Here is an 18833-nt window from a genome sequence, read left to right on the forward strand (position 1 = left end):
TTGTCTGTCTATCTCTCCCCCCCCCCCCCCCCCCCAACACACACACACACTTTCTTCAGGGATGAGCCTGTTCACAGAGGCAGTTCTGTGACTGATGTTTGTCTGTGTTATGCGTCTATTTATTTGTTTCGCAAACAAATGCATTATTAACAAGACACTACCACATGTTATCCTCTCGGTGTATTCTCCGTTTGCATCAGTGTCTTTCTATTCAAGTGCAAATGAGCTGGGTCACTGCACTGCCTCAACTGTAACACCAAAGTTGATGTGGATATTTGACTCAAAGGATATATGACCTATTCATGTCTTCTGATATAGTCTTGTGATTAAGAATGAAAATATCACGCTGTGCAAAAAGTGCTTAAGTCTATCTTATTGCCCCGGGAGAAGAGGGCACAGGTGGTTTTATGTCTCGTGGAGGTTTTGTCGCCATGCTTTGCCGACAAAATGCCACCATTACTATGGCCCGTGAAATTAACAGGGCTCATTTGAAAGAAAGATGATGGAAAACGTTTTTTAGAGATGATATAAAGAGGTCTGGGTCATTAAAAGTGGCGATAAATCCTGACACTCAGTACGCATTTCCTTTTAACTCAAAGCCACATTCGATATTAGATTGAGCGGGCCCCTAAGCGTCATTTCAGGCGCAAAAGGAACTGCCTGTAGGTTTTCCCGGGAAAAGCTTGAATTCTTTGTGTGTGCTTATTCACCCACACAATCACACTTAAGGCAATTTCAGCCATAACAGGCACACACGGACTGGGAGAAAACTATGGCGAAAGACACCTTTCTTGAGGATTTTTCCCCTCACGCATACCAATGTATTGAGCTCATCTGCAATCAAAAGGAAAGGTTGAAAATCTTGTTAGGGTCTCTCTCCTTTGGCAGCGCGGGCCTTGAGAATGATACAGTGCACGTCCACAAAGTGAAAAGAAGAAATAGGTATAGAAATTAAGGAAATATCCAAACTCAAATTTTGTATTGAAATTGGCTTCATTAGTTGAAGTGGCCGGCCGGTGAAATGGACATTTAGAGATAATGACTTGAAGCGTTGCTTCTCGTTACATTGCTTTCCGTGGCTCGGGAGGAAGTGAGTAAAGCAAAGTGATCAACTCCTCTTGCTCTTAAACTACCGGTTGGGATTAAAGACGGATGGAAAACACACGTTTGGTCTGAAAGAGACTGCTTCTCACTATAGAAAATAAATGTATATCGTTGAGGTCAAGTGACATTATTACTGGAGTCTGATAGGACTGAGTTCTTCAAACGAGTGATGCGATGTTTCAAGGTGAAATTACACATTTCTTTATACCTAGATTATGAAAAAATAAGATATTTAGATGTAGGGGTGTTTAGTATTGAATCAGAAACTATATATTATATGTAACAAAATATATACTATTATACAAAATATATAAATGATGTGAAACTAAATTGTCAATGTGCTTAAGCAAATAGGTCATAACACAAAAGGTGCATTATATCAGGGTGGATGAAGAGCGGGAGTGTTTTCACACTTGTTTGTGGCACAAAAAGCAAGATTCTGAAAAAGAAATATTAGAAATTAGACTTTTGCTCTGGCTGGATTTTGAAATAAAGGACTTTGTCATTAACTACAAATGTATACATTGTGGGGTTGCTTTGATGCGAGGAGGGAGAGGAGGGTGGCGTTTGCAAAAATGCTAAATACATTTTTGTTGAAGTGTAAAACAACAGAGGAAATATGACACGTTACCTGCCAAATATCATCCTTGTTAAAACTGAACAAAGCACCCACTGAAAATATGCAACAGCAATGTAATTACATTTTTAGAGACCAAAAGAGAAGCTGAAATGAATGTCAAAGCTTACTTGATCTTCAGAGGACAGCTTTCAAATCAACACCAACAACAAATTATTGTTGCTAAAAGGATTTTTTTTTTTCTGCAGCAAATTAAAGACATGTTTAGATGTTTCCAAATATGAACCACTTTGTTCCAGGCTGAATGAGCTGAGATTACACTTTGATGAGTGTGCGTTCTGTGTACAAAATGGTTATAAGTGGAGATGTGCATCCGTGTTTGAGCCTGCATGGGTGTGTACAGTCTAAAACAACCTCATTAACAAATAACTGACATTCTCCACGAGAGTCTGGAACCAAAGATGACATTCGTCTGATGAGTCTATTACATAATTTGGATCCCAATGCATAGAGAATTGCTGCTCCTTCATGCTGCGATGGGCCCACCGTGCAGCCGGCCTGTGATCTCCCTGCATGTGCTGTGTCATAGAGTCATACAAATTAAAGGACCAATCCTCACAGGATGAGCACTAAATCTTAGAAGAGACAGAGGAAGAACAAATAATGCTCTAAAAACACAAAGGCCATATGAGTTCCGGGCTTTTTAATGGCGTTTAAAGACTCCAAGTTGTGTGTGGCCTACAAAGCACAGTAAAATGCCATCTGTGCTTCCATAAAACATGGAGCCCATATTTGAAGACTAATTGTACTTTGGGGTGGACAGATTTAATACTCCAATATGTCTGAAAACTTGGGTACATCTATATTTATATAATATATAATACCAATCTGGGCAAAGTAAACTTCTATACAATAGTGTTGTATCAAGGTGAAAAACAGTCTTTCTAGATGAGACATAAAGATATCAACACACATTGCTCAACTTGCACGTAAATAATCCCATCTACGGAAAATCCTTTACATGATGGAATAGATCTAGTCTTATTTCATAGTAAGCAATAACCAACGTGTTTTTGTTTCCATTTGTGCACAGAGTACATGTTTGAAGGCTAATTTAATATGGGGACCACTTGGAAACTAACTTTTCATTCCAGTATGAGCACAATTAGCACGTTATAGTCCAGATCACTCTGATTTGCTTGCAGTTTCTATTGCTTTGTGCAGTCCAATTGCTGTCATCAGCAGGCTATAAGCAGGTATTTCTCTTTGTTCTCCGCTGCATTCTGTTACACATGAGATGAAGGTGTGTATATGTAAATAAAACCAAATGTCCATGTAGAAGACGCAAGTAAACTCAAGTTTCCATATGTTCACATGTAAGGTATCATCAATTATAAATGCAAATGTTTCCCAGGCCAAGCAGCTGTTGGATTTCAGTCTAATGACACAGGAACGAGCAATCGCTTCTATGTCTTCTTATGTTTTTGTTTGACACAGCACAATATGTTTCAACAAGCTACGGATTAGCATAAAGTGTTGCAATAAGGCTCTTAACTCTCCTGGCAGATTTTCTCCTTTACTCATAAACTAGGTATTGTTTTGTCTGCCAACATCATGCTGGCTTTGTTTTAAATGGACATTTTCTCAATAGAATGACTTTTTGTCCGGATTTCCTAAAATTCAACCAATCAAGAGGGCTTAGTCACTCAAGAATCTTGTTGATTTCAGTAAAAAGCATTAAAACCCAAATTATTTAGCCGTTGTAAGCTTGATTGAGAAAAGCAAGACATTGTTTTCAAACTCATTGTTTTCCTGCAGTGTATCCCCTTTTGTCACAAAGTAACTAAAAAGCTATATGTTGTGTTCACCAGTGACTATTCTTTTAATTGTTGTTCCCAAATCTCCTGCAGATGCACATGTCTCAGTAGGGACATTGGCAAGCACACCAGCTTCCATACAGGAAGTGTAAAGGTGTGTCTCTTCTGTGCCCAGCGTTAACACCACAATGTTTATAATACAACCACGCCCACCTCCACGGCATAATAAAAACAATACTGAAGTATGGAATTTTCCAAAATAAGGCAACACAGTTTGTCCTTTGAGCCAAAAGCTTTACATCAGAGAGATCAGCTATGGTATGTTGCAATTGCACGTTGCCCTGCAAAATTTGACAGTCTTACTGCAACTTCCAGAATTCAATAAAACAGTAGGGGCAACTTTTTGATATTGAGTTCCAGCAGTGCTTTTGCTCAGTCCACACCTCAATCTGTGACTTGTACATATTTAACACAGGACCTCAATAAGGGATAAAGGCATTCACCTGGATTAACCTATGTTACAGGGCAATATGTTATTGTTAGTAAATTGCTGTTAATCAACATGTTTCTCTTCATCTGCATGCTGTAATGTCTGATTAGGGTATTATTTGTTTGGATCATTTATTAAAAGATTATGGCACAAGTCACCTATTTGCTTTGATTTAGATTAAAAGATGGGCTATAATTTTGTTGGGGGGGGGGTCTGTGATAGCATGTGTGGGTGTGTGTGAGTGTGTGTGTGTTTGAGTGAGCGAGAGAGTGCGTGAGGGAGAAGGGGAGGGAAGGATGGTGTGTGTGTGTGCGAAGGGATTATCAATAAACGTTGATTTTTTAAACAAAATAACAATTATGTGATGGACAAAAATGGGACTCTACACTTGCTAAACTACAGAACAGACGATTTATTTTTGTTTGCCTTTGTTGTATCATACGTTCTCGATTCTCCGTTTGCTTAATATCGGGCTTCGTTTATGCACCGTAAGAAGAAGCATTAATCTGTAGTCTCCATCCGCCCTGCGCCGCGTAAAGACGCGACAATGTCTTGTATTGAAACCTAATGCGCATTACTTCCGTTCCATTTATCTTACTCTTTGAACATATGTGCATCTCTTTACGTTTTTCTCATGACAAAAATAAAGGTTTTTTTACTGTCACAAGTGCTGCGAGACTTTTTTGAAAGAGGAGTCCAGCAGTATATTTCAGAACCTCGGACAGCGACTAAAACCAGCTGTGTTTTCCTCCTGAGGCCTTTGGTTTGGTTTCATTTATAAAACTCTCACTTCTAATCTACCGTTTTTTCTTCAGCTTGTTCCCTTTAAGTGCAAAGTACTGTGAATGAACAGTGATAAATGCGCTTAGCCTATACAATACAATATCTTTTATTAAGCGGGACATATAGGGATTTTTCTATTATTTCCACAATGTACATTTGGTGAGCAACGTCACTGAACATTAAATCAGTCAAAGCTACGCAGATTCCGAAATGTAGAACACACAATAATGTGAATAGGTACTTTATAAATTATATAATTATTCTTTAATAAAAGGGCTCTAAATCGTCTGCGGTGGCTGAAATATGTCGCCTTTTTTCTCTTTTAATAAACTCGTCGGCGGCCTACATTAGTCTTATTTTCAATATGTTCAGCATCCAAACGCAACACCATTGACAGCACAAAACATAAAGTAAAAACTTCCATTCGTGCAAAAAAAATGCCTTGGGCGTGAGAGCACTTCTTCTCTGGTTGTCCATAATTCCATATACTTCACTTGGACGAAAACCATATATTCTTTAAGGCTATACAAACACAAAATAGAGCATAACACACTCGGCCTGTCCAGGACGTCAGTTCTTCCACGCATCAATCTTCACCCTTGTCCGTTTTCCCCAGGTACACCCGTTTGTCTGTTGGCAAAGTTTGTTTTCCAAGCAAGAAAAATCCACATTCCCGACAAGCACACGCCCCTGGCCGATCAATACTTTTAATCATCCCAGATTGCGTTAAAGTTGACTGATGGATTTGAATATATGAAACTCCAAGGAAACGTTCATATTTGACTAGATAGTGGACGAGTGTAGGTATACAGATATTCGTCGGCTTCCTTGGCTGACAGTTATTTAAATTGAAAATAAATGGCTTTTTTTGTGTGTTTTTTTTTTTTGTTCCTCAATAAACAGTGTCTCGTGCGACGTGGATCCTCGCAGATTAGATTATAGAGGAAAGACTAGAAAGCCTGAGAAGGTGGAGTATTTCCATCCGCCCATTAAGGTGCCCCGTTCCAGCTTCAGAGAGACGCGGTCCTCCCGTTCAACCATCAGCAGTACTCCGTTGCTGGCCGCCTCTCTCGTAACGTCCTGGTCCCCGGCGAATGCTGATATGACAGGATAATCATTCTGCAGCAGGTTCACCTGCAGGAGAGGAGATAGTTTGGTCTCATGCTTACTTAGTTCTCTATTGAATCCTGACAGCAGACCAACTGCTTAATAATTGCTCACCTGTATGGTTTGTCTATTGTAGACTTTCACCACGTGGAAGCTGAAACTGTATATCCCCCTCCTTGGAGCCAGGAAAACACTTGCTTTGAGATCGAAATGGTTGCCGATGTTCACTAAAACCTGTGACCAAGAAAGGCGCAAAATGAGAAAAAGAAGGTTTTATTTATTTTCCACCCGCATGCTTCACTGAACACAACAGCTGGTTTTAGTAATGTAATTGTTTGCCTTTGCCACGCACAGTGACTACAGATAGGCGTATCCGTCTGGTGTGCCAAATGTTTTAAGGCTGCGCTTCAGTCGCAGTTTGGGATGGTTCCCATTTTGATGCGTATAACAGGCCGCTGTCCGAAGGCAACTAAGTGTAACATCCCAGCAAAAGCAACACAATGCACATGTCAATCCGACCGAGGCCTAACACGCATATGTGATCTATGATCCTGCATGGATGATCATTCGTTTTGACAGCGCATCCCTGAATCAAGACAATTACGCACAGCATTAAATGGATCATTTTCAAAGGAAACCGCATTGTGCTCTTAAGATTGGAGATACTCGGGGCTCAAATCACACAGAGCGAGTGCAGTGATAGGAAATCAATTAAACATGACCTTAAACAAGTTCCGCAAGCCCATGGCAACTATATGGCATGCATATTGTAGATAAACTGATTTTGATTCTATGATATTATCTGGTTAATAGTACACTCTTACAAAACTGTGCTAAATTCAGTGAACATCTGACCTGGTCAAAGTAGATGGTCATAGACGTGTTGCTCATCTCTGACGGCTCATGGTTGGTTCCACGCACGGCGGAAAAAGCCACTTTTGCCCCAGCGGAGCGGACAGATATGCCAAGTGAGGAGGTGACCCCTCCGTCCGAAGAAGGGTTCGAGTCGCACACCACAAGACATTTTCCTTCGAGCACGATGGGCTCCGTGTCATTCTGGCCGATGCAGAAAGCCACCCTGCATCCCACGAGGAGAACCAGTGCCAGTATGGCACAGGGTCCCGGGCAGCGCGCGGGAACCATGGTCGGATCGCTGATCCCGTGCACACTGATACAACCCGGCAGCCCCTTGGAGGTTTGTTAGTACTCGATCACCTGGTCCAGACTTGATATCTTCTCTCCCCCTCTCTCTCTCTCTCTCTCTTTCTCTCTCTCTCTTCCTCTATCTGTGATGCTCCCTAGCTTTCTCAAAGAACCTCTGACACACCGACGCACTCCGACTCTCTCCGGTTGTAACTCCCCTCCCTCCTGGGGGTCTTAGTTGATTTTGGGAGAGTATTCAGACAACTGTTGTTGCAAATCCTGGGATGAAATTAAATTGTTCATGTCAAACAGCAGAAGGAAAACAATGTCAAATAGTTTAGTCATTAAACTTGAGTTTATCCTGTGTGCGTAAAATGGACACCGTGCGTAAAAACAAAGGCAATCGCTGTGTAAATGACAACATCTAAAAATCGCGTATTAATACACATTTTCTATTCTACTGGGGGATGTTTCCTATAACTCTGCGCCACAACTCTTGGTAACAAATTATAGTAGCGAATGCAAATGATGTTACAGTTATCTTATTCTCTCGTTCTAATTGGTAATTATGTTGAAACAAGCACTTTGCGGCCATTTCCGTTGAGAAAAGGTAAATCACGACCTACCTGGGCAATCCATCCCGCTGGTATGCTCTCCGTCTCTTGCAGACTGTGATCTGAGCGCTCAGATCGGCGGTGCTAAACAAGCACGAGTCTCTGGGCTCCCTTTCGAGGGACAACTCACGCCCATTCTTTGTGTGTAGCCACTGCAACAAGACTCCTCACAAGTATCCCGCAATTAAGAGCACATGTGTGGACTAACGGGTTTGTTTACATATTAATCAGTTGGGTGTTGTGAGCTCAGAGGCCCCTCGGGAAGGGAGAGATCACTTGCTGTCATGTCAATGTCTGTCATTTATATGCTGCGGATTTCTCGTGTCTCTCCCTGGTTGATCTGAAATGAATGCGGGCTTGCAGCAGATACGCTTGCTGTTAGGTGGTACATTCAGCATACATGTGGGCTGTATGTTACTCATTTGAGGCTTAAACAAGCGATGGCATGAGTCAAATAAAGATACGTGTGCGCCATCCAGTGGCGGATGTAACATCTGCAGGACGCTGATCAGTAGTCAAATCTAATCACTCGTGTGATATAACACACGTATGTGTGATCTGGCCGGCATGTTTCATTACTTGGTGTGTACCAGCCACATCATTTCACATGTACGTCACGTTTTACAAACACTCCATAAGTGGGTTGAAAAAAGGTGGCACTTCAAAAAAATGCCCACTTCACAGAGAATGTCCTGCACCTCTCTGTACTACCCTTGGCCTTTCTTTTCAATCCTTGACATGTCATAATCCTTTTGAAGAGCCGTGTAGAGGGTCCCTATCGGTGCTCTACACCCCTGAAGCTTCTGAGAGTGGGCCTCAGAAGCGGTGAACCCTCACGTTAGACCTTTTTATGAGCTGTCATATACGTAAAGATATGATAACTGGCTACATTATGCATGGAACTCACATCTGCAGGGGAAGGCACTGTATGTAGACTTTGTGCAGCTTTATCAGCTCAATAAAATAGTGGGAGTAAAGTCTGCTTTTCTTTGAACATAAATTATCAAAGCTGCATTTTGAATGCATGCAAGCAAATGGATAGACGGAAAGGACAAAACCAAATAATTCCTTAAAGGTTTGGATGTCACTATGAATACGCCTTAAAAGCCTTGAAACGCATACACAAAAAATACATGCAACATCCTCAGCACAACTTGCAGCGACCCAATTTTAGACTTAATTGTGGTGATCCTTCCTCCTTTTCTCAGCCCTATAAGACAAACATTGCACTGTCAGAGCTGGCTGGCAAGCCATGCGGAAGAGTGACATCAGGTATCCAAGAGCCACAACTGACCCCAGGCCTTCAGAAGGACACATAGCTACAGAAATCATCAAATGTCAAGTACGGGGGACATGCAATGGAAAGGGATGTGGCCTACATGTACATGGCATTGCCATACCAGGGGCTGCCGTTGACCTAAAAGGACTTCACTTTCATCAGGCAAGCTGATCGGCTGGACTGACAAGAGTGTTATGGTTATTTTCCCTGACAGCAAGCAGAGCCTACTGGCTTCCAGGAACGGCGAGGTCGATTATATGGTGAGTCTTGCGAGCCATCTGCTTTTACAAAGAAAACGACTGCAGTATGGTTCGTTATTTTTGTGTTTTTCTCTCAAGTCACACATGTATTTAAAGTATTTTAGCTGAATTCCTCTCATGGCTTGGATTAGTTTTTACCACAAGAGTCATTTGTTGATCGTGATCTAGCTGTCACAACTTATTACAATTTGCCCTAATATACTTCTGTTTATATTATTATGCATTAAATATCATAAACATCAGAAGAGGCCCTGCACCCTGCGTGCTTGCATTGCTCAAACCACCATATGCTTTACAAAGTTTAAAAATACCCACCGTATAACAAATAGATTTCTGTCCATCTGTTTGTGTGTGTGTGTGTGTGTGTGTGTGTGTGTGTGTGTGTGTGTGAAGACAAAATGAAGATTCCCTGAGGGTAAACCATAACATTTTAGAGGGTAAGACTGGAATTAGGGCTAGGCCCATTGCAATTATGTCTGAGCCTGCAGGCAAACAAAGTGCAACACTTATTTGTTAATGTACATCGACAAATAGCCAATAATTTATGTTCAGGCTTTGTTCTAATCAATAAGTTTAATGCAATCAATCTATTTTGGTGAGTACTTTGGAAACCACATGTTACGCTATTGTTGTTGTGTGGCAACAGGATGATAAAAGTCATTTCATCTCATTAAAGAGAGAAAACCCTGATTATGTCATTCAAGTTATCTGAGTTTGTCTCTAAATCTGACCTAGTTGCAGAACGACAATTATTATTTCCCATTGATTTGATTCAATGCTGCGTGTAGGCTGCTCCCATTACACAATATCAGTATAGTTAATGATGGAAATACACCGTTTAACCGCTTTTATTTTGAAGGAAAATATCGCCACTCTCCACCGGAATAAACTAGTTTCTGCACGTGGAAGGAACTTGACTGGACGTCACCATGGCGACTGGACGCGGACAGCCCGGAAATTAGACGTCTGCACGTTCTTCTTTGACATATGGAGGGCTACGAGAACGGAGAACAGACGCTATTCATAGAGTTAAGTTAAGTGGGTTGCTCGTTTGATATCCTAACTGTGACGTGACGCTTAAAACTCGGTCAAACAAACGTGGCTTCAATGGCCTCAACTTTATGGCAAATATAGCCAAGTAATAAACAGACCAGTAAAACATATGGCGGCACCGAAAGCAGTCACTTCCAGAATGAGGACGTCCAAAAGAGCTCACAAATCGTATCCAGCGTCCACTCTGAACTTTCTGAAAAGGTAATCTGTCAAAACATGCTCATCCACCTGCGCGTCATTCAACATGAAGCCATCCGGTGTTCAGAACCGTGTTTATAGACCGTGTTTGCAGCAAAACACAATCTACATGTTCAAATGAAGCAACATTGAATGTTACGTTAGTAGATATAGCCATGCAAAATATCTCCAAGTGTGTCTCCTGTTCTTTATTTTCAAATACTGGTGTGATGTCATTCAAGCAGATAGATAGTTGTATTTAGCAAGTTTCTTTTTTCACCATGAACACTGAAACTATACCTCAATACGTACAAATAACTGATTATTTACTCTTTATTTTTATTGGTCACAGTTTGCTGGAACATTAAGTCTAAAGCAATGCAAACACTCGACTCACCCTAAAAAATGGCACATAATTGTATGCTGACGTATAGTCTAGAACATTAGGGGTGCAACTAACAATGATTGCAATTTTCTTTATTTAATCAATTAATCAGGGATTCTACAGAATGTCAGAAAAAAAATTAAAATAAGTAGTTTGTAATTTTCCCTTAGCCAAAGGGGAAAGGTTGCTTTTTCTGTCCGACCAGCACTTTAAAACTACAAATATATTCAATTAGCTAAGACACAACAACAAATGCAAATAGTCACCTTGAGACGCTGAAACCAGAGCATGTTTTGTTCTTTTCTCTTATACTTGTTACTGATTCCTTTTCTGTCGATCCCCTAATTCTGCATGAAGAATGTGGATATTATGAAGTCAATCGTCAGTATAAATAAACAATCTTTACGAGCAATTCTCTTCACCGAGAATTGAGTTAAATCATAGACTGGTGGGCCGGGTCTGAATTTTTGATTTGATAGACATTAGGATGAACACAGTATTTATGGCACAATTGACTGACAACATTGTGGATATGCTGTAACATGTGATGTGTGGTGCTTGTCATCAACTCGACTACCTTTTCACACTATCAGTAATACCAAACGATTATCTCTATGTTGACAGCCATTTCAGGGATTCTTTAAAATCTTGAATAGACACCAAACAGGATTCATTCATGTTGTTTCTCATTTCAGAAATTGTTTCATCTGGTTGTTGTTTGATATGCAATGACATGTCAGTGACTGACCAGGCACGTAATGTGAACATGAATAGATTACTCACTCAAGAGACTGAATTGGCATCATTAATCAGGGCAGGTGCAACCAGATAAACCAGAACAATATTTCTCATTAACAGATATGGAGAATTACTTTTTTAAAGCATTTTTTCAAAAGAAACAAGAATACTCATACCGAGAAAGATAAAACATGAAACCTTGGTATCTTGTGATTTGAGATTGGATCTCACTCAGACTTTAGTTCATCACTTCCTGTAGCTTGAGAAGGGTCTTTTTCTGATGCCAGAATTGGATGCGAACAAATGTGGTGGACCTACTGGATGTGTAAAGGACGACAGGTGGCATGAGGACACCAGTGTCACTTCCTTGTTGTGACGTCTAATTACCTTTTTCCATAGACTGCCATCTGAGATCCTGATGAAGGTTCTGTCATACCTAGATCCCTCCGCTCTTTTTAGCATCAGCCACGTCAGTAGGCTCTTCTACCAGCTGGCCAATGATGAGTAAGTACCAGCCAGGTCTTGTTAATGCAACAAACACAGTACATTACATACATCGGTTAGGAATCCAAGCCAACAGAAATTCAGTATGTTTGTATTATTTTCTTGAAAAAATCTGCCAGTGCACTAAAACGGAAGGATTATTTTTATTGAAGCTTAATCTGTTTATTAGTTTCTCGGTTAATTGTTTGGTCTTACATTTTCTACAGCCCAATGTGACCAACAATCTAAACCCCAGAGACATTGAGTTTACTATCGTAGAAGACTCTACAAATTTAAATATTCACATTTTAAAAGCTAAACACAGACGTGATTATTTGGTTGTCAGAATTGTTGTTGATAAAAAAATAGTAAAGTTCAGCTCTGGTAGAATAATCTTAATTCAACCCGTCTTCACCAACTTGTTTCAAGTATCCCATGAAAAGTAGTTTCCCTTGGTTGTAGTGTTGTGACATCTTGAGAAAAAAAGTCTACTTTACTGGAAACAAATTGAAGAATACTTACTGTTGAGTATTTTAAGGACTGAGATTTTACAGAAATAACTTGATTAGATGGAGATTTGTTTTGCAACGTGACAACTCTCTTGTAGATGCGCAATTGTTGGCGTCACATAAATTGGCTCATGGGAAAATAATGTGAGAACTGTATTTTGTATATTATATACTGTACAGAGACATCTAGACTTGTTTTTGTAAAGCAGTTCAAAACAGACATGACATCTCATAAGGAAGAGTGTGATTAGGTAATACACAATAAACACCTAACCCGGTGTTGTTTCACTGCACAGTGTTGTAAAGTCTGCCATCACATATCCGACAGTACCAAATATAATAGTAGTTGTATGAAACGGACATGAGTAATGATGCTTACAACAGAGACTAATGTTCAAGGTTCAGCTCTCTGTCCTGACAGGTTGTAATTTGCGCAGCCTGCACAAACACAGTAATCCCCCGTGATGAAAAATGGAGCCATGCAAACTAAAAGCAGTGAAAAAAGCCCCACTACCACCTGCTACTGCACACTGAGCTGTGAGGGAACCAACTTCCCGATATGATGTCATGTGACGCAACGTTCTTCTGGTTATTGCTTAAAATGCCTACTTTTCTAAGAATTTCTGCTTTAATGGCTTATAAAACATACACAATCATATTGAACTTTTCAAAGCATAATTTCCACGAAACCCTAATTATACATATACTAAGAAATTTGAGCTATAAGTAGCACTTTGAACAGGAAGAAAGAACATTTGCGCTCAAGAACAAGTCAGAAACGTACCAGAATGTGACAAATGAGCATATCAGGCATTATTTTATATAAATAAATCATGTGTGTATTAACCTCTCTATACCATCAATGCAGAGCTCTGTGGAAAAATATATACATTGTAGAGTTAGGCAAGAATAAAAAGCGGAAACCTAAGTGCATGGATGAGCTGCTGCTGAAGACGGCCACACTGGAGGTGCATGATGGAGCTGCGGGCCACTGGAAGTGGTTATACTTCAAAACTGTAGCCGCATATGACATGAAAACGTGGAAAAGTCATCTTGGACTCATCAGCCGTCACACTGGGCTGCCTAGCCGAACAGAGCGGGTCCTCAGGTAAGAGATGAAGGGAAAACCCTTTAGATGAAGTACCTGAGGTGTATGGTTTGTTTTATGTAGCAGACACTTGAGTAGCCTGTCAAATGGTGTTTGTGAATTAAGCTTAAATGAGTGCTTACTGTGTATTTTAAAGCATTTGAGCTACTGAGGTGAGAAACAAGGATTCTCTGGGAATCCTCGTCATTTAGTTAAATATTTTACAGTGTGCTGCTTTACTTCAGCCAAAAGGAGCTGTGTTGATCCTACTTTGTGTACCAGGCTGTAATCTGCCATCTGTCTGGTGTGTCTTGCTGTTTTACAATTGGAATCAGCTCTGTGAGGTATCATGGGACCCCCTGCTTTGTTTGTGGTTAGCAAACAGTAAAACTTTGGAGATCCACCCTGTCAAGGAAGTTCAAAGGTAGAGACCAGAGGACAGTTCGAGCCGCTGGCTATCAAATACAAAGCAGGGTTTGTTTTTCATATCGCACTTAATGACACTTTCTTATTAAAGGTGAGCAAGGAGGTCTCTGTCTGAGCGAGATGTCTGCTCAGGGGGATGCCAGCATGCAGGGGAAAGCTCCCTCGTCGCAGTTTCGGCTGTGTTTTTATAACCTCTGATTAGAGGCTGTGCAGCACTCAATTTTGAGTTCTGTGGCAGTCGCTGTGGTAGAGAGGGGAAGTAGAAATAATTGTGTTCCTTGTAGATGCTGTCTGAATTGTTGAAAGAAATTACTCAGCCCTCCCCCTCCCAACTCCTCATCCACAACAGACACACACACACACACACACACACACACACACACACGCACACACACACACACACACATTCATGTATGCACACCCTCCCGCCTCCCACCAACTCAGACAGTTCCCTGTGGGGGGTTTGTCTGTTAGAGACACTGAGGAGCATACGATTTACCTTGGTAATAATCATTTCACAAGACATCACACACACAGACAATACAGAAAGAAATCCCCCGGGTCATCTGGGGCCTCCTGGGCCGCTCCAGTTTTTAGCTTTGCTCCTCCACTTAATGGATATTGGATGGTGCCTCAGCAAGACACCGCCTGCATCACAGTAGGGGCAGCCCTGAATCACATTTCAGACAGAACTGGATCAAGAGATTTATCACAACAGCTGCGCTTTCATTTCAGTCGCTGCATATCATTTCATTAATTGAGTATGTGTGTATTTAGCAAGCTAATTCCCACTTTTCAGATCTCCCTTATCATACGATACTGAATACAGTGCAAACAATTGCACATGCTTTTATTGCGAAATATCTGTCATGTCTTCTTAGCTATAATCCTGTGTCGTGTTTTCTTATTCTAGAAACTTGCATGTCACCTGGGAGCTGACAGTGTCTGATAAGTCGGGGCATGAGGGCACACATGAACCGAGCTGGTCCCAGTTCTGCGAGACTTCTGTGACTCTGTGCTGGAGCGGAGGAGGCTGCTTGCCCGACTACCAGCAGATTTCCACCCTTCAACTCCACGGTGTCAGGAGGATAGCCCTCAACTGCCCCGGCCTGAAGAAGTGAGACAGCCACCGCCCCTCTCTCTCTCTCTCTCTCTCTCTCTCTCTCTCTCTCTCTCTCTCTCTATCTCTCTCTGCTTTTTCTTTGCTCTCGGTGAATCCAACGGTTTTCTTTGCCTGCTCTGTCAGACCTGGCTGGAGGTCCCTCATGGCGACTTTAGACATGCAGGCTCTAACTGGAAGCACGCAGGTCATTGGCCAGGACAGACTTGTTGAACTCAAGCTGCTACAGCCTGGCATCATCATCGGCGTCTGGAGGGTAATTACTTCACAGGCAGCTATGGTGTTTTGCTTTATGAATTTACTTTCTCTTTTCTTTACTTCAAATGACAATAATTTACCTGCAATTTGAGTGATGTCTCATTTTTGCAGGAACAGTCCTCGGTTGCCTTTGTCATGTTCACTCTTCACTTCCACAGGCTGGTGGAGCGAAGCATCCAGGGATCTTCCGTTTGGTAGGCAGCACATTAACAGGCACCTGTTTATTCACAGGCTTCCATGGCGTGCAGTGTATCACCATCAGATGGTTAGGGAGTGAAGCGTCAGCACCACTGGCTCCTGTATTTCACCACCATAATGGATAATGAGACTACCTCACTAGTTACACCAGTTATTTGTATATAATAATTTGACAGAAGGAAACACATACACAGTGCAGGTGTTAATTGCAAGCAGTTGACTTCACATATTAGCAAAGGTCACACTCTGTAATTATTTGGAGAATTTTTCTTCTGTAGTGTTGGGCTTGAATTCAAAGCCAATTGGCTGGATCGGTCGTTGTCAACACAAGGTTCAGGGCCACTCAAAAGGCCCCAGGAAAGAAATTAAGGGTTAACAGATTACGTTTTTCAACAAAACAATTTTAAAGGGTCATGTTGGGAACTGGGTCCATATGTGTGTCCATATTTAGTTTTCCATGCATCAGAAAGTAAAAAGTAAGAAATAAGTCAACATATGTGATATTTAGTACTGGAGTCTTGAAGGTGCAACGTTGATCGTCTGAGAGGAGATACAACATATCAGCAAGACTATGCCACATTCTTGATACTGCTCCACCTATTGTGAGTTAGCATTGTGTGGACATAGCCCCCTCTCCTGGATTCATGTGAGATCAAACGTTACATCATGATTCCAGTTCACGGAAGTAAAACATCTCTGAAATATATCCTTGATGAAATACCTTTTTCTTAATGTTTTCTTCATCACCTCCGATATTAGTTATATTTTCCTTTTTATTTCTTTTTTTCCACCAGCCCCTACGTGGAGCAAATAATAAAATCCCCTTTTGATGACATAGACCCTGAATACGGTCTCCATGGTTACCAACTACACATTGTTCTTCACAACACTGCATGTGAGATCATGTCTGGAAGCTTCCACCAGATGTTCTGCCAGAGAAGTAATTTATTTCCGCTTATATTCACTACGTCACACTGTAGTGTATACTGAGCTGAATGGGTCATTTATTAACTATTTTTATTTAGAGCAGGTGTGATTCATGTGTACAGTGTACAGTCATACAGAGGAATACTGAGCAAAGTTAATGCAACATGTCTATAATCAGGAATCAGTCTATTTTTACTCTTGCTTTTTTGTTCTCATCCTACATAGTTATAATGCTTCTGTAGCCACAAGTTCAATATACTCTCAGGCCATCAGGAGAGAGAACTCCGACATCAACATCCTCTTGTCCAGCTACCATATTGTCCTCCGTGGATCTTTGCCTTTCAACTCTGATATTATGTACATTTGCACATTTCTATAAGTACACACATTAAAGCATGTGACAAATACAACCCTTGATAGAGATTAGCTATGTTCATTGAAACATGAATTGTATTTGAAGATCATTATATCGCTCGTAGATCAAATTCACTAATCACGTGACCTGACACTAATTTATATTGTTTTAGATTCACTTGTCTCGTGTTGTTGTTGTTGTTGTTGTTGTTGTTTTTCTCCAGCTCAGATCTGTGATGGCCTCATCCAGCTGACTGCCATTAGCAGGATAATCTTATCGCAGCACACACCTCTCTCCAGCAGAATCAACCTTCCCTGGAGGTGTGAGGCCCTGCATGGCGCAGTGAAGGTTGTGGGCTGCTGGCTACTCACACACTGTTTTCACGGTGCTATATGAAGAGAGAAATGCATGCCCAAAACATCTCAAATATATAAAATATATAAAAAATAAAAATATAGCGTGCCAAAGAAACAGACCGCATGCTAGTTTTACTTTAAGTTCCACAGATCTATCTTATCTCCTGGTTAAGGCAAATACAATAGTTTGCTGTGCTTTCAGGATGAACTTTGACTCATTACACAATAGACATGGATGAATGTTTTCAAGAGTACATACTTAATGGAAACCCGCTGAAATCACAACAACGATAGTCCAGAAAAGAAATCCTAACATTCGCTTACTCTTCAACTTCCTTTCAGAATTGCTGCATCATGAGTTTGACTCTACTGGACGAATTTAAGAAACCTTTCTGGTGTGTCGGCTCTCCTGTTTCCATGGAGCTAGAGAAGACTCCCGTCTCCTATGACTATGATGGTGAGCACTTCTCGATCCACCATCAGGACTCAGACGGTCAGGTGAAGATGAAACTGGTTTGGATGGAGGAACAGAAGCAGTTGGCTCTCATCAGTTTGGTTGTCTATGTGACTGTTTGCAAAGTCAACGAGCATTTCAGTAGAAATTACTGAACGCGCAGTATTTCTAGATGAAGTTGTCATGTTTTTCATCATAACACTTTGATATAATGATTAGGCTTTACATATTTCATTTAAACATATATCTGGACTGCATTATATTATATCAGCATATCTACCTTTTTTATAGGGACGAAGGATATCCAGAATAATTTGACAATCTTAGTGGTCAATAATAATTTGTACATTTTAAAAACAGAAACCAAAAATGTATTTAGTGATATTTTGTGTATCGATGACCAAAGTGCAAAACCTCCTATCTGTAAAATCATCCAGGAAAAGTGGGGGGAACATTTTTTTCTTTTTGTATTTTTTTTTTGTATTCTCAAAAAAGGGAATTTTTCAGATAGGAGGTTCTCTGCATCAATATGCAGACAATGTTGCAGTTCAAAAGTCCATTTGCCAGAGAATACTTCTTCTTTCTTTATTGGATTTAGAAAAGAAATAACGATTTGCTTTGAAATTGTCATTACCTGCAAGTTATTTGTATTTTCTTTTGAAATGTCAATTGGGACATTTAATGACCACTTAGTAATTTAATAGTTAAGTTATTTTTAAATTAATCCAGCCTAATTGAAAGAGATTGAAAGCATTACAAATCAAAAGTCGAAAAAAAGAAAGAAAGTCAAAATCAGCTTCATTGGCCAAGTAGTTACACATACAAGGTATTCATCTCCGGTTTTAAGTTGCTCTTCCTGTATTTATTTTTGAATATTTGCCCCACAACACCTGAAGAAGATTTCATCGTATTCGTTGTCATCCTCCCTCATAGCTGCTTTCACCACTTAGCAGATCCCTTCAAACTTAAAGTATCCACATTACTGATATATTTATTCTGAATATTTTTTATTAGGGTTCTGTCTTTGGTATTTGGTGTATTAATTATCCTTTGTTTGTACAAAGATGTGCTTTTGCGAGGAACAGTGTGTCCAGAGCCTTGGAACAGGCACTAATATTTTAAAACTCTTTAAG

At 40.5% G+C, this 18833-nt stretch overlaps 2 protein-coding genes across 2 annotated transcripts; one reads left to right on the top strand and one right to left on the bottom strand.

Moving 5' to 3' along the window:
* Nucleotides 1-4856: 4856 nt before the first annotated feature.
* On the bottom strand, nt 4857-7988 carry cbln2b (cerebellin 2b precursor). The gene is made up of 4 exons (XM_034560398.1): nt 7648-7988; nt 6734-7300; nt 5993-6112; nt 4857-5905 (listed from the first exon to the last, which is right to left on the bottom strand). The coding sequence occupies exons 2-4, from the start codon at nt 7019-7021 to the stop codon at nt 5708-5710; spliced, it is 606 nt and encodes a 201-aa protein (XP_034416289.1). The 5' UTR covers nt 7022-7300; nt 7648-7988; the 3' UTR covers nt 4857-5707.
* An 899-nt stretch (nt 7989-8887) lies between these two features.
* fbxo15 (F-box protein 15) lies at nt 8888-17855 on the top strand. The gene is made up of 10 exons (XM_034560730.1): nt 8888-8907; nt 10309-10428; nt 11927-12031; nt 13388-13627; nt 14946-15149; nt 15279-15408; nt 15522-15604; nt 16403-16548; nt 17114-17238; nt 17589-17855. Exons 1-10 carry the CDS (start codon nt 8888-8890, stop codon nt 17853-17855), a joined length of 1440 nt encoding a protein of 479 aa, XP_034416621.1.
* Nucleotides 17856-18833: the final 978 nt, after the last annotated feature.

The sequence above is a fragment of the Cyclopterus lumpus genome, chromosome 20 (assembly GCF_009769545.1).
Source record: "Cyclopterus lumpus isolate fCycLum1 chromosome 20, fCycLum1.pri, whole genome shotgun sequence".
Classification (NCBI taxonomy): Eukaryota; Metazoa; Chordata; class Actinopteri; order Perciformes; family Cyclopteridae; genus Cyclopterus; species Cyclopterus lumpus.

Excerpts from the sequence above, each read along its gene's own strand:
- cbln2b (XM_034560398.1), bottom strand. The coding sequence starts at position 7,021 with ATGGTTCCCGCGCGCTGCCCGGGACCCTGTGCCATACTGGCACTGGTT. Across the intron at positions 6,113-6,733 it reads TGACCATCTACTTTGACCAG|GTTTTAGTGAACATCGGCAA; the intron begins GTCAGATGTTCA and ends TCTTGGTCACAG. Across the intron at positions 5,906-5,992 it reads ACAATAGACAAACCATACAG|GTGAACCTGCTGCAGAATGA; the intron begins GTGAGCAATTAT and ends CCTCTCCTGCAG.
- fbxo15 (XM_034560730.1), top strand. The coding sequence starts at position 8,888 with ATGCGGAAGAGTGACATCAG. Across the intron at positions 8,908-10,308 it reads ATGCGGAAGAGTGACATCAG|CCAAGTAATAAACAGACCAG; the intron begins GTATCCAAGAGC and ends TGGCAAATATAG. Across the intron at positions 17,239-17,588 it reads CCCTGCATGGCGCAGTGAAG|AATTGCTGCATCATGAGTTT; the intron begins GTTGTGGGCTGC and ends ACTTCCTTTCAG.